Source organism: Rhinichthys klamathensis, unplaced genomic scaffold (genome assembly GCF_029890125.1).
Source record: "Rhinichthys klamathensis goyatoka isolate OS25496 unplaced genomic scaffold, OSU_Roscu_1.1 h1tg000059l_1, whole genome shotgun sequence".
Taxonomy (NCBI): domain Eukaryota; kingdom Metazoa; phylum Chordata; class Actinopteri; order Cypriniformes; family Leuciscidae; genus Rhinichthys; species Rhinichthys klamathensis.
Window position 1 is genome coordinate 8742235 of NW_026606604.1, and position 14478 is coordinate 8756712.

A 14478-nucleotide genomic window follows, 5' to 3' on the forward strand; every position below is an offset into this window, starting at 1 on the left:
ACTTTTAAGAGAAAACTCCTAGCTAAAATATTTTAGTGCGATTTAGGAGTACTCCTAGTGTTAAGATAAAATTCTTTGTGAATACGGCCCCAGAAAATCATTAAGACTAAGGGCAACCACACATCATTCACAATACCTTTGTATGCAAGGGCAAGCACTACTCATCTTGTTAAAATCTAGTCTCAGAAATATAAATGAATTCAATATAAATAAAATATTCAAGCTTAACAAATAAACAAGCATGAACCTTCATAGCATGACTCTTGATCCCCATTTGGCACATATTCCGTACATTAAAAATGTTGTAATATTAAATTATGACTGTGGAGTGACATACGACGTGACCGCAGATCTCAGAGGCATGGGCGTAGGTTTGGTCTCAGCTTTGGTGGGGACACAACCCCCCCCCGGCGGGAATTATTTTGTTGTAAGATAAGTAACAGTGCTTTAATGGCGATTTCCTTCGTCATTTCAGACTGCTGGCAATACAGAATATCACAATACAGAAGTGAATCTACTTCATCTCATTATATTGTATCCTGACCCTTCTATTCTATATCAAATTCTATTGATATATTCTATTCTTAAAAAAAAAGAAAAGAAAAGTGCATTAGATTAAACTGGGAAGGGTCATAAAACTTGCATATTGTTATCCTAGGTTTACTGCTTCTATTGTTCTCAATTGTAAGTCGCTTTGGATAAAAAATGTCTGTTAAATGAATAAATGTAAATCTGTTGTGGTTTGATGCTGTCTTTCCTGCATACAAAATGGTTAATTAATTCTGTTGTCTATCCTATGGCTAGCAAGTTTAACCCTCCTACCAGATATTGTTATTTGGATATTATCAATCAAATAATGATTCATTATATTTGAATAACCAACAGTGTTAACTTTTGCCTTTTTAACATTGCCAACATGTTTTTCCAGCACATATGTGTCTAGCAAGTAGGCTACACTACAAATACATTACATAAACAGAATGTAGAAACGAAAAATGTCTCAGATGATCCACTGTTTATGACTGCAAGATTCTAAGTTAAGGTAGGCTAATTAACATTCAGTGACTTGCAAACGTCTATCATGACAGTGCGACTTCTATGAGTCTATCTGTGCTGCACACCCCTAATTAATGCTCCTAACCGTGAAAGATTGCAGAAGCTAGGTTTAACTGTAACAATATCCTGGGTAACCAGGATCACCAGTTAATACTATTTTCCACAGTAGAATCTGCATTTGAAAGCCTGGTCAGTCACTACTACTGCTAATTATTTGTGTGGCTAGTTATTTTTGCCTACACTCTTCTTTATGAAAAAGCTTCGTATGTCCCCTTTCTTCTTCTTGGGTGACATAGCTGATCTACAAAGTACAAAAAGGGGCAAAAAAAACGGAATATTAAAATGTTTTACTCTGGCCTTTGTATATGGCAGGCAGAGAGACAGCCCTGGTAACTTACCGTCGGCGTCGTCACGCGCGCACACACACACACACACACACACACACACACACACACACACACGCACACACCACCCGCTCGCTGCCAGTGAGTACAAGCACAAAAAGTAGTCCCGGCCCGCGCGTGTAGCCTGCCTGTCAGATACCCCGCCGCCAATCAAATTACGGCGTATCTTGTACTGTAGTCGTCCTGGCCGTTGGAATCGATCCAAATAGCAGCGCAAAGATCCAAATGCAGCGCAAATATCAAAATAGCAGTTCAAAGGAGCTTGCTAAATATTGGTGGGGACAAATTTGTCACCTCAAAATATTGATTGGGACTAGTACCTAGCGTCCCCCCCTAAACCTACGCCCTTGCTCAGAGGAACACTTTATCACCAAAAAAAAATGTTTTCTGGCAATAGCATTAACTTGCTGTCACATTATACATCCTGTTTCATTCATTTCTAGTCATACTTATGCAAATGTAGGAGAGGAGAAATGCAAGGATATTCCAAAAGATTGTTCTGTTGATTTGAATATTTGACCAAAAGAAGATCTATACATCACAGACTGAACTCTTGGCTCAATACAAAGAATACACTGGAGTGGATCATATAGTTTAACATTTTGAATGCATTGTTATTTTCTTTTTGTAATTTATGTATGCTGCCATTCAAAAGTTTGGGGTCAGTAAGGTTTTTTTTTTCTTTTCAGAAATTGCATGGACACATTAAATTGATCAAAGTTACAGTAAAGACATTTGTAATGTTACAAAAGATTTATATTTCAAATAAATGCTGTTCTTTTAACGTTTTTATTCGTCAAAGAATCCTGAAAAAAAATGGATCATGATTTCCACAAAAATATGAAGCAGGAAAATTGTTTTCAACATTGATTATAATAATGTAGCAAAAATTCAGGAAACTCCAAGGCACTCTCTTAAGAAAAATTAAAAAGCCTTTATTGTTATGGCTTGGTCATCTTAAACCTTTAAAACACTCCGACTCATTTCGGCATATAAGCCTTCGTCAGGGAGTCAACATTGATTCTCATTGATAATAATAAGAAATGTTCAAATTAGCATATTATAATGATTTCTGAAGGATCATGTGACACTGAAGACTGGAAAATTCAGGAATTATTCAAAGGAATAAATTTTAAAATATATTAAAATAGACATTTAATTAATAATAATGTCACAATAGTACAATCTGTATACTGATCAAATAAAGAGACTTTTTTCAAACACATTAAAAAATAAATTGTCAGTATTTGACCATATATGAACAATAGTGTATTTAAATCAGAAGCCTGATAGTGCGACGACAAATCCTGTCACCCATATTCAGTAATAAGGACCTGCATTTGTGTGTGTTAGATCTAGAAGAGAAGGCTAAACAGGAAGAGATCGAGGAGAAAGAAAAGAAAACGGACACAGACACACACAGCAGTGACAGCAAAGATGTTGATACTAAAACAGAAGACAAAATCAACACGGACTCGAGTGTGAATTCTCAAGACAAACTGAAGGAAGACACAAGAGAAGAGAAGGATGCAAAGACAGATCGAGAAGATTCAAGCAAAGCTACAGTTGATAACAAGGAGCCCAGAGAGGAAGAGGGCAATAAAGACCCAGGGGGGGTGAATGGGGCTCAAACACCAGCGTCTGATGCCAAAGAGCCCGAGACCAGCAGTGACACGGACAACACTCTGCGAGCACACAATGGTGAGTGTCAAAGTTTACAACAGTTCTTTACAATTACTGTTATTTGCAATATTATGTTCATATTTCTTAACAAAATGTGGTGCCTTTTGTGTCCTAACCAAAACACCTGTACTGACTGATACTTTAGAGTACTTGGTGACCTTTGATTTACATTATACATGAAATAAACTAGTGGTTGACTGATATGGGTTATGATAATGGCCAATTTCGATATCTAGAGACTGACTGGATGATAGCAGAAGTAAATATTTTTTTTTTTAAAGTACATAAATAATAATTAAAAATACTATGTTGAATTTTAACAATAGAATATTTCGGGTTTTTTACATTTATATGTGTAAATAATGTCAGAATTTGTATTTATTTAATTTTATATTTCCTAATAAATTTTAATTCATTTAAAACATTTCCTCAAAATTAATATAAAAAAAAAAAAGCAAAACAAGATTTTGGAAAAGAACTGTTATCATACTATGCTGATAAACAATATTTCAATGCCAATATATCAGTCTATTACTATCATAAGCTATACTATACTTGCTTTACCACTTTTTTCCTAGCTTACCATTGTCATTGTTTGTGTTGTAACCAAGCACTGTCGCATCCAAACTTTTACATGTTGGAAATAAGGTGGCTTTGTTCTTAATAGTTTTTAGTATACTTGTAGCGCACTCTAATTCTTCTTCTCATAATGTGTAGAGTGGTCAATGTTGTGGAGTGTACTCTATAGTGTATACAATACACACAATATTTATAGGATGCAGTATGGTGTATAGATTGCCATTTAATGTGTAGTTTACTGTTTAGGGCCCGATATACTCAAGGCAAAGAAAGTTCCTTTTCATTCTTTGCTTAAAGGTGAAAAGAAGGTCAAAATACGTGACCAGCGGTATACTATTAGCGAACATCCCAACGCTGCCCACTCTGAGTGTGCCGTTAGATGAATGTTTAAAAATGTGATGCACGCTTTCATCTCAATACCACACAATACAGCACAAACAACAGTAGTGAGAAAACAGCAGTTAAGAAAGCATATGATGTAAATCTGTTTGCACAAGCTCTGTAATTCGGCACTCCAGTCAAGTCAAGTCACGTTTACTTATATAGCACTTTATACAATAGATTGCTTTAAAGCAGCAGCTTTACCGTATTAAACATAAAAAACAGTGACCGTTTTACTTTTGATTAGAATTACAACTTCATTTTCTACTATAAAGCACCTCTCCAGTGTGTGCTTTTTCAAACTCCCGATATGAACTTTGTTTTGGCCTGATTTTGTTAAAAATTACCAGTTCATTCTTCGTTTTCGCTTGAAGTATATCGGGGCCTTTAATGTCCTCAAACTAGTGTACTAACTAGTGTATACTACTTAGTTACTTACTAGTATGTTACTCTGTAATGTAGCTTGTATTGTGGTTTGAAAGCACTGTGTGCTACAGTATTCTGAATTCTGTATATGCATTTATGTTCATCTTTTACTGTAGCTAAAAAAAAGTTTTTAGTTTTTTTGGCAACTTAGGGCACACTTGACAAATTCAAACAAAACCTTGCAGGAAAAAAACAGAGAGCAATAATGCTGTTAAATAGTTAGTGTAGCAGGCGAAATGGGTGCTTATGTTAGAAAAGCACTTGTCTTTTCTTTGTTTGTTTGTCTGTTTGTATGCCATAAGCAGACTCGGTTAGTGACGCGTGTCTTATCTGAATGTCAGGAAACGAGGAACTGAACTCACCTGACAGTGACGACAGTGAAAGCAAGAGATCAGACGGTAACTCCTTTAACGGCTATTAACTGCATCACATAGTGGCTGAATCCTAATTTATACAATGAACACTGTGTTCTAACCAGGCGTATAAACATGTCCAAGCTGAAAACCAAAATTACAGCAAATGAGGACATATCTGATGTTTTGACCAATGAGATTTCACTGAGGGCGGAGCTACCCAGATCATTATGACAGAAGTCTAAAATAAGTGGCGCACAGATCGTCTTGTTCTTGGTTAGAACAAAAACTCAAATTACTATGGAAGAGCTTTTATTGAGTTTTTATTGTGTTGAATCTGGTTAGGAGTAGGACACAGTGTACTACACTGACTACAGCATCATAAAATTGCACTCCCATAACACATCAGAGAAACTATCATCTTGGGAGTCACACTGATCCAAAAAACATCCAGGAATACAATCCTCTAAAAATCCAATGTAAGTAGTTTGCTATCCAGGCACCTTTAGCATACTTTTTTCAACATTATTATGATTTTAGGTAGGTAGAACAGATAGTATGTCGATTGGGATTCAGCCGCTAACTGCAGGAGAGTCACTTCAGGTTCATTTCCTCCCAGAAAAAAAAAAAACACATTATGTTGGTTTGACACCTTGATGCATTTTCTTCCACCTCTGCATTTCTCATTCTTGCAATAGTTCAAAAAGGAAACCATTTACTCTGCTTGTGTTGTTCCAAACCTGTATGACTTTCTTTCACTGCATTTAGTTAATCAAAAATAAAGTATTTTCTATTTGAATATATTTAAAAATGTAATTTATTCCTGTGATGCAAAGCTGAATTTTCAGCATCATTACTCCAGTCTTCAGTGTCACATGATCCTTCAGAAATCATTCTGATATGATGATTTGATGCTCAAGAAACATTTATTATTATTATTATTATCAATGTTGAAAACAGTTGTGCTGCTTAATATTTTTGTGGGAAACCGTGATACTATTTTTTCAGGATTCTCTGATGAATAGAAAGCTCAAAAGTACAGTGTTTATTTGAAATATACATTTTTGTAACATAAATTTCTGATTACTGACACTTTTGAACAGTTTAAATGCGTCCTTGCTGAATAACAAAACAAAACTAATTATAAAGAATATTTTGAACGATGGTGTATTTTGATTCAAGGACTTTTATATATACATTTAGCTGGAAAATAAGACAAAAAGTACTTGTTCTGGAGTGCTTTCAAACATACTGTAACAAAACAAGATCCACCGTTCAAGATGTAAAGTCAAACATCATTGTTTGCTGCATGTCCTAACATGACTAATAGTTTTCCGTGCTTTCTTTGGTGCTTTTAGTCCCACTTTTGTTGTATGAAAGAACAGCCAAGACATTCTGCAAAATAACTCCTTTTGTGTTCCACTAAAGAAAGAAAATCATGTGGGTTTGGAACGGCATAATGATAGAATACATTTGTCATTGAAGTATCCCTAAAAGTCATTATGAATCCAGCAGCAAACGGTAGATAAGGAGAGACCAGTTCATTCATCAAAATAAGTTCAATTCCCTCCATCTGACCTCGTGGCATGTGAGTTGTGGTATCACCTCATTCCCCTGTCCCATCAGTCAGAGCTGTGGAACATGAGCTCTAAATGTGGCCAATATCTGCTCTCCTCTGCAGACTCTGAAGACGAGCACAGTAACTGTGGGATCTCCTCGTCTTCACTGGCAGCCGATGCAAACTAGCAGCTCCATTTCTGCAGGACTCCAAACCCTGTGCTATGCTGTCACCTGGTGGTTCTTTTTTATTATTCATCTTTTTCTTTTCTTTTTTGAGGATGTTTTCTTTCTTAAAATCACATCTTTCTGTCTCTGATGGACAATCTTCGCATTCGTTTTTTCATACTCTTTTTGATTCACATCCGACCTTAAGGATGTTTGCCAGCTTTTGGTTCAGAGATGCACAAGGCCATCAGAGAACTGAGACTTTGTTAACGCAGAGAGACGCACGGTGGGTTTTAGAAACTCTTGTCACACATGAAGATGACTGTGGAAAGCATCCCGATGTTCTTCCGACGGGGACGGCGCAACATCTGCCAAACCTGCACAGACAGTGAACGGAGGGAGAGCTTCAGCCCCTCACACCACCTTCAACGGGCCGTCAAAGAATGTCTGCAGAACTAGTGTTCATTTACCTCTTATTTTTATCATTGTTTGTGTTAGTTGTGGATTTGATGTTCCTGCCGTCCTGTTTTGATGTTGATACTGTACAGTTTCCATCACGTGTGTCCTCTGTTTCAGGAGATTCTTGTGATTGGGGGTTTGATCGTTAGTTTAACGATCAATGTCACTTTGATCATAGAAGACTTTTTCAACTCATTGAGACTGATTATTCACACAAATAATCAGTTCTGTCACAATACGGCGTAATTTTGATAGAATATTCAAATTATGTTGTCGTATGTGATTTGCACAACATGCATCTATATCAGCTGGATATTGTGAAATTACATAGGAAAAAAATCTAATTGTTAATATTTAGTACATTATCATTTTTAAATATATATTTTTTGCATTAAATTGAACAAATACTATAGAATTTTGAACCCTGCTGTATGCATTAAAATAGCCGCCCTTTAAAAGAAAAATCTGTCTGATTTTCTTATATGAGCCAATTCTATTAGGCCAATTTCTTTTCCCAACCCTCTGCAACCATTGTCGTTAAAAATGCAGTACATGTACTTATTTTGACATTAGGTTGTATTTTGAATTCTCTTCTATTTTTGTATTTGATGTATATAAAATATTATATTATTTATGAAGTGTTTATAGGGAAATTTGGTATGAACAATATAGATGAATTGTACTATTCATGCTTACTCAAATCTCTGAGAATTAACAGAGATAAAAAGGATTTTTTTTTTTTATCTGGTAAATGAAGAAATAGAATAAAGTATGAGCACGAGCATCTTGATGTGTTAGATGCTGCATGCGGATATATTAGTCTTTAGTTCACTGTCCTAGCGAGGTATTTATGTCTCTGTCTGTGCCGGCCATCTTCTCAGAGTGTGTGTCACACACAGTATAATGCACCTGTTCATGTGAATCTTTCTGTATATTAGTTTCATACATAAATGGTCAAATGTAGAAAACAAAAATGATGTAAAACGAAAAAAAAGAAAAGAAAAGTAAAGGCCTCCTAATATAGGCTGTTATAAATAGGCAGCGAAATCCTGTGTAAATGTCTGTTGCCTCAACCAAAGATGATTATAATGTCTGTACGTCATTTAACTGGAGGTCACTGCAAGCCATCATTCAATGCATACTTATAGAGTCATTGAAGAAAGAAAGATAAAAAAAGAAAGAAGCGTTATTGCCTTAAATCTGTTATTAATTCCTGATCCTTGTGGGTTATTCTCTGTTGTCATTTGTGTCGTGTTTAGTTGTCCTTGGTTCTGGGTCATGAATCATATCTTGACCTTTTTTTTTTCTTCGTTTTCAACGTTTTCTTCAGATCTGAGAGATTTGTTTTTTACTGGAAAAGCTCAAGTTCAGTCTGCAAAGCTCATTTGATTGGTTGATACTGTGCCATTATAAAATATTATGAATATTATATATGATTTTTTTTTTATTTTTTATTTTTTGGGGTTAATGCCCCCCTATTTAATTTTACACAAAAGTTCTTTATTGCCATTGATGGTTCCATGAAGAACCTTTAACATTCATGGAACATTTTCTTTAGAAATTTTCAAATGTTCTTCACTCTAAGAATGAAATGTTTGGTTACACTTTAGACATTCTACTAACTATAAGTAACTTTGCAACTACATGTTAACTAACTCTTATTAGAATATTAATAGACTGTTAGGTTAGGGTTCAGGTTAATAGAATAAGTTGACATATACTTGCAAAGTTACTTATAGTCAGTAGAATGTCTGTTCATCAAAATAAAGTGTTATCAGATATTAAGCAAACAGTCTACTAATAATGACTGCTAGTTGACATGTAGTTGCAAAGTCACTTATCGAATGTCTAAAGTGGACTATTGAAATAAAGCGTTACCAAATGGATCCTTTAAGAACTGCCCACTGACAGGTTCTTTGGGGAACCAAAAATGGTTCTATGGTAAACCCCTCTTTTGAAACCTTTATTATTTAGAGTTGGTGACATGTTGCTTTATGCAGAAATCAAGCATGTAGTGAGAGTTATGATAAGGCGGTAACAGATGGAATATGATACATATCATATCAGTCCTTTTTAACCTTGTTTAGGCTCAGAATGTGAGATTATTTAGGTGAACTGCTGTACATTTATAGAATATTGAAGTTGATGAGTAAATATGGCACAATGAGATTCTGCCTTAATGAGTGTTTACGTCGGCTTTGTAGTAGGCTAACTGTCATGTGTTCAGTACATACGTGTTTGTCAGGAAACCTGTTTGTGTCAAAACTAAGCTATTTTTATTACTTTTTTGGTTTGAAATCCTCACGTACAGTTTAACTTCACCGTCACTCAAACACGGAGCATTTTCATAAAAGAATATTCTGATCAGCAGTACATAAATCATATGGTGCTGTGCAGCCATCTGTTGGCCATCTAGTGTACTGCATCACTGCAGTCAAACATGCTCTTAGACATTTTTATATACACACAAATTGTTTCGTTTACCTGTTTATTACTTCCCAGAGTGTAATTTGTCATGATATTGTTTTTTATCTTAATTTTGTTTTTTTCTACACTAATGTCTGTTGATGCATTCATTACTTTTTATTTCAAAAAGAAAAATATCAAATCATTAGGCAGGTGTGGTCATGTGATCATGCTTGTTTCAATGCTCCTTAATTGCACTTTTGTGACAATAAATCTTTACTCAAAGGGCTCAGATGATGAGTTTGAGTCTTTATTTTTGGTATATCGGACCTTTGTTTTTAAATGTACAGATATGAATAGTTCAGCCTCCTCGTTAAGATTCTGCTCTGTCTTTTGCAGCTACGACCCGCCGCAAATACCACCTGGTCAGATACAGTAAAAAACCCAGTTACTGTGCCAAGTCCTACTTGCCCTCCCGGCCGCAGAAAGAGGACAGCAACCCCGCAGACCCCCGTAGCAAGGCCAGACATCTCCAGAGCATCTCTCTGAGACGGGGGAGGTGACCCGGACCCCAGCGATAGCACTGCACACACACAGCAATAGGTCTGTTCTGCAGTGATGTTGTAGTTAACGTGATGTTATTTCAGTTCAACCCAAAATCAAAAAGAACAAGAAAATTATATTTTGCATAAAGACAATACAACAAGATTGTTGGCATTGTGACATTACTGTTATAAACAATTTAGCAGTTTCCCCGAAGATGTTTTTTTTTTTAAATAGATGTTCTTTAAATATATATATTTTTTTAAATAATTGTATCAACATTTTTTTATATATATATCGCTGGGCAGCGATTAATCGCACCCAAAATAAAAGTTTGTGTTTACATAATATATGTGTGCGTACTGTGAATAATTATTTTGTATATATAAATACACACACATGCATGTATATATTTAAGAAATATTTGCATGTATATACTGTATATACATATTTATACATTACTTATATGATATATAAATATTTTATATCTAAATAACAAATTTTTCTTAAATATATACATGCATGTGTGTGTATTTATATATATATAAAATAATTAATCACAGTACACACATATTATGTAAACACAAACTTTTATTTTGGATGTGATTAATCGTTGCCCAGCACTTGCTGTATATACAAGTATATACTGTATATTTATTTATTTATTTATGTGTGTGTGTGTATATATATATATACATATAAATATATATTCAATAATTGATTTTAAACTGATGGAGTACTTATGGCAAGTCAAAGCTGCAAAAACAGCAATATGTATATTAAAAAGTGTTGATACAATTATTTTGATATTTTTGTATTTATTTAAATCAACATTAATCAAAGGCACAACAAACACTAACATGATGTATGAATACTTTTCCTTTTTTGTATTAACATAATGAGAATTAGGGAGCAAAACCTGCTTACGGTAATAGCAAAATATAATTTCTTTCCCAGTCCCCAACCTTCCTTTTTGATTTCGGGGTGAAATATGACCTGAACATGTTATTGACAGGTTTCTTGAGATTTACCTTAATGTAACCTCCTGTTCAAACATTATCTTATACTAACACACCTGTACATGTACCATGTTACATACTATATCGCTTTCAGAATAAATGTATTAGTTCTGCTGGTAGACAGACATTGTTTCTGCTATGAATGCATTCCAATATTTATGCTGCAATGTTGTAATTAAATGAGTGTTGTTTCCTTCACTCTAAGTTGTGTTTCTACAGCATAGCACTGAAATGACGACATGACAACTCAAAAAAATATCTGCAAAACCTACATTTAATGAAGGCTCAGTCAACGGTCAAAAATAACACAAACAACAGTGAAAACCGAATGTTTCGAACACGCATCTACTTCTTCATCTCTTTCTCCTCATCCTCCTGATGAATCATTCGAGCCTCTGTCTTCATCAATCTCACGCCTGCGAAAGACAAACGCAAGGAACTGAGACAAAGAGACAGCGAGAGATGGATGGAGAGGGCGTGAGGGTGACAGTGAAAAGATGACAGCGAGAAATCAAAGTCTTGCCTGGTATGAGTGGAGGGCTGTTGAGAACGGGAGTGTCTTTCCTGCGGGGTTTCTTCTGTCCCAGTTTGTCCTGCTGATGTTCCTCGGAGCTGTGCTTCTGATTGTCCATTATTTCAGCGTTCCCATCTGCGGGAGAACATGTCAGAAACTGGTTCACAAGCACTGGTTTGTATGTATCAGTCAGACTGTCGCCATCTGTTCCCGTCTTTCTTACTCCCGGTGGATGCTGTTGACCTAAATTTTGACCCTTCCAATGTCATTGTGTATTTCTTTTCCTTAAAAAAAAACATTGTGCATGCAGATATAATACTCTACTTACAGAGATGTTCGTGCATGGTGAGTGTGTGTTCGGCTTTGTCTGAGAGTGACCTCACACAGTCAGTGGACATGCTCCCCACAGCAGTCTGCTCAGGTATCAGATAACAGCTCGTGTTCAACACACACACACACACTCATGTACATGACAAAGGCTCTGTCATATTTACTGGAAAGCATTATTAGACCTGAGAATGGTAGCAAACTGATTCAACAAAAGCTGCTTCTCGCTTCACAAAATGACGATCATGTTATTGGTATTTGGGTTCTGAATGTAATTATGTCATTGCAAAATATGATACTTAAATGCATCCCAATAAATTAACAAGAAACAGATTCATCACTCATTATATGACAGCAATGGAAAACAGGTTTTGGGACACAAAAAAATCTATTTATCTATACTTTTATTTTAAGGCATTTTGAGCACGGATGAATATTAATATTGCATTTATTCAAATGCAATGTAAGATACTCATTAATAATATTTAAAAACATCACATTCATATAAAACATATAATGAAAATATCTAAAGTATATTAAAATAAGTAGGATTTGCTTCAATTGATTTTGATTTGATGTGTGCATCTAAAATTAAATCATAACACATAAATAGCCATATATGTGCTGTACATATAGATAATAAAGTATATTTTAAAAGTATTGCATATATTGGCATATATATATACAAACACACACATACAATACTTTAAAATACACTTTGAACAGTCTAAACACACTGAATAAACATTGTAAACATTTTACTTATTTAAATATAATATAATGTCTTGCTAAAATATTTTGAAATGTATGTAGATTCTGAAAGAAACTAAAGATGTGTATTAAAAGAAAGGGAGAGGGCCATACCTCGGTGCAGCAGAGAGATGGAGCAAGTGCAGGCCAGATCAGAGACAGGGGTTATGTACTTTAGGAGGAGGGGCCTCCATTAGAGCATGTTGTCATGGTGACAGGGGCCCTTGTCATGTGTCAGTCATCCCAGCTTCCACGAACGCACGTCATCGAGGTAAATGAAACTACTTCAACACTTTCTGCTGTGATTTGAACATGTTGGAGGTGAGGCTGGTTAAGATGGATTGTGTTAACACAGAATGTTGTCAATGCAGTGATTCCCACTAAACGATTTGCTTTCGATCAAATCATTCTAGGCCTACTTCATAAATAATAATATTTAAGATAACAATAAACCATTTCTGCAATTTAAGACGCATCCACACACTCTCATTACTAGCACAATGGAGAGCGTGAACAAGAGAAAATGAATAATAATTAAAAACAATGTGGACATTGTTTGCTGACAGGCTTTGATGTCTTTCTATTGTCCTCTGATGTGAATGGGGTTTCCTCCTCCCTTGTCTAGTGTGTATGGAGAGTGTGTGAAGTGGTTTTGTTGATTTTTAATGCACTTCTCTACCCAGTTTAAACACGACATTCATTCATTCATATGCCAACGCCACATAAGTCAAGGGAGCGTCTGCCAAGAACATGAATGTAAAAGTAAAAACCTGGTCTAATTAAATAAGGATACAGTGTGGCACTTTACACATGATCCCTAAGGGATGAAAGAGCCGTTAAACATGGCTCATTCTCACTAAATGTTTAAATTCTGACACTTTATTTGATAAATTTACCCTAGTTTACGGTGTAGTACAACGAATGGGCTATATGCACGCATAACTTCCGCGTTTGACGCAAGGATGCTCTTTCGTTTCCGGTTGGGGAGATTTAAAGCGGAGGAAAACGGGATTATGGCAGAGTCTTAAAAATATACTGTCCTCTCGTCTTTGAAACGAAACTTTAATACGTTTAGATGTAATTTTATATATAGTTATGTTTATTTAATATAAACACAGAAGCATAAACAAAGGGAGGGAGGGAGGGAGGGGGGGGGGGGGGGGGGTGTCTGTTTTGTCTGTTTTTGTGACTAACGTTTCTTTAGTATAGCAATAGAGTATAAAAACCAATATAAATTCTCGGTATAGCATTGGACTCTACGATCGGCGGAAGTAATCCAGCATCCTTAGACCTTCACCGGAAATACCGCCGTGCATAGAGCCCATTAGAAGGATTTTTTTTACATTTCTGACATATTTGAGGAAGTAACAACGACGCGTTTTTGATAATGTTACAAACAGGTAACGTTAACGTTAGGCTAAGTTTCGTATAGTAGCCTAACTGTTCAAGCCAGTTTAAGTTCGCTCTGTTGCAGGGCAGAACAGTGAATAGTTTGTAAGCAAAAGGTAAGTTATTTTTTACACGTTTTGTTATGACTAATGTGTGATTTCGTTACGCCACAGTAGGCTATTTAGTCAATTGTGAATTTTATGAATGCCAAACCTACTGTAACGGCCTTGAAATGGTATTGGTTAGTAGCCAGTTTATAATTTTAACTTTTAAACTATAGTTATGTACCAATATTAAACTGGCTACTGAGAAGGCAATACTGTAGACCACTATTATAAATATTTATGCACTTTAATTATGGGCTGACTCTGCCACTGTCTATAATGATTCCCCATTAGGAAAATATGATTTATTTTGAGTTCACTGACGTTTTTAAACGTTCTTTATTTATAAATATTTTTAAA

At 35.3% G+C, this 14478-nt stretch overlaps 2 protein-coding genes across 4 annotated transcripts in view; one reads left to right on the forward strand and one right to left on the reverse strand.

Moving 5' to 3' along the window:
- Window positions 1-10200, forward strand: part of pde1ca (phosphodiesterase 1C, calmodulin-dependent a) — an 83721-nt gene extending 73521 nt beyond the window's left edge. Inside the window, exons 16-17 of one of the 2 annotated variants that reach the window (XM_056249261.1) lie at window positions 2814-3161; window positions 9872-10200. In XM_056249261.1, coding sequence (XP_056105236.1) covers window positions 2814-3161; window positions 9872-10035 — 512 coding nt within the window. In that variant the 3' untranslated portion in view covers window positions 10036-10200. The remainder of the gene's footprint in view (window positions 1-2813; window positions 3162-9871) is intronic. The other variant, XM_056249262.1, reaches the window with a different exon arrangement.
- A 1077-nt stretch (window positions 10201-11277) lies between these two features.
- Window positions 11278-13159, reverse strand: ppp1r17 (protein phosphatase 1 regulatory subunit 17). Of its 2 annotated transcripts, XM_056249276.1 has the most exons (4): window positions 12740-13159; window positions 11877-11961; window positions 11558-11683; window positions 11278-11450 (listed from the first exon to the last, which is right to left on the reverse strand). In XM_056249276.1, exons 2-4 carry the CDS (start codon window positions 11944-11946, stop codon window positions 11380-11382), a joined length of 267 nt encoding a protein of 88 aa, XP_056105251.1. In that variant the 5' UTR covers window positions 11947-11961; window positions 12740-13159; the 3' UTR covers window positions 11278-11379. The 2 variants fall into 2 exon arrangements, with proteins under 2 accessions (XP_056105251.1, XP_056105250.1); XM_056249275.1 differs by lacking the exon at window positions 12740-13159 and having other exon boundaries at window positions 11877-12266.
- Between the last annotated feature and the right edge of the window lie 1319 nt (window positions 13160-14478).

Coding starts and splice junctions, on each gene's coding strand:
- ppp1r17 (XM_056249276.1), bottom strand. CDS start 11,946: ATGTCCACTGACTGTGTGAGGTCACTCTCAGACAAAGCCGAACACACA. Junction 11,684..11,876: donor CACCATGCACGAACATCTCT/GTAAGTAGAGTA, acceptor GTTCTCCCGCAG/ATGGGAACGCTGAAATAATG. Junction 11,451..11,557: donor CAGCCCTCCACTCATACCAG/GCAAGACTTTGA, acceptor TGTCTTTCGCAG/GCGTGAGATTGATGAAGACA.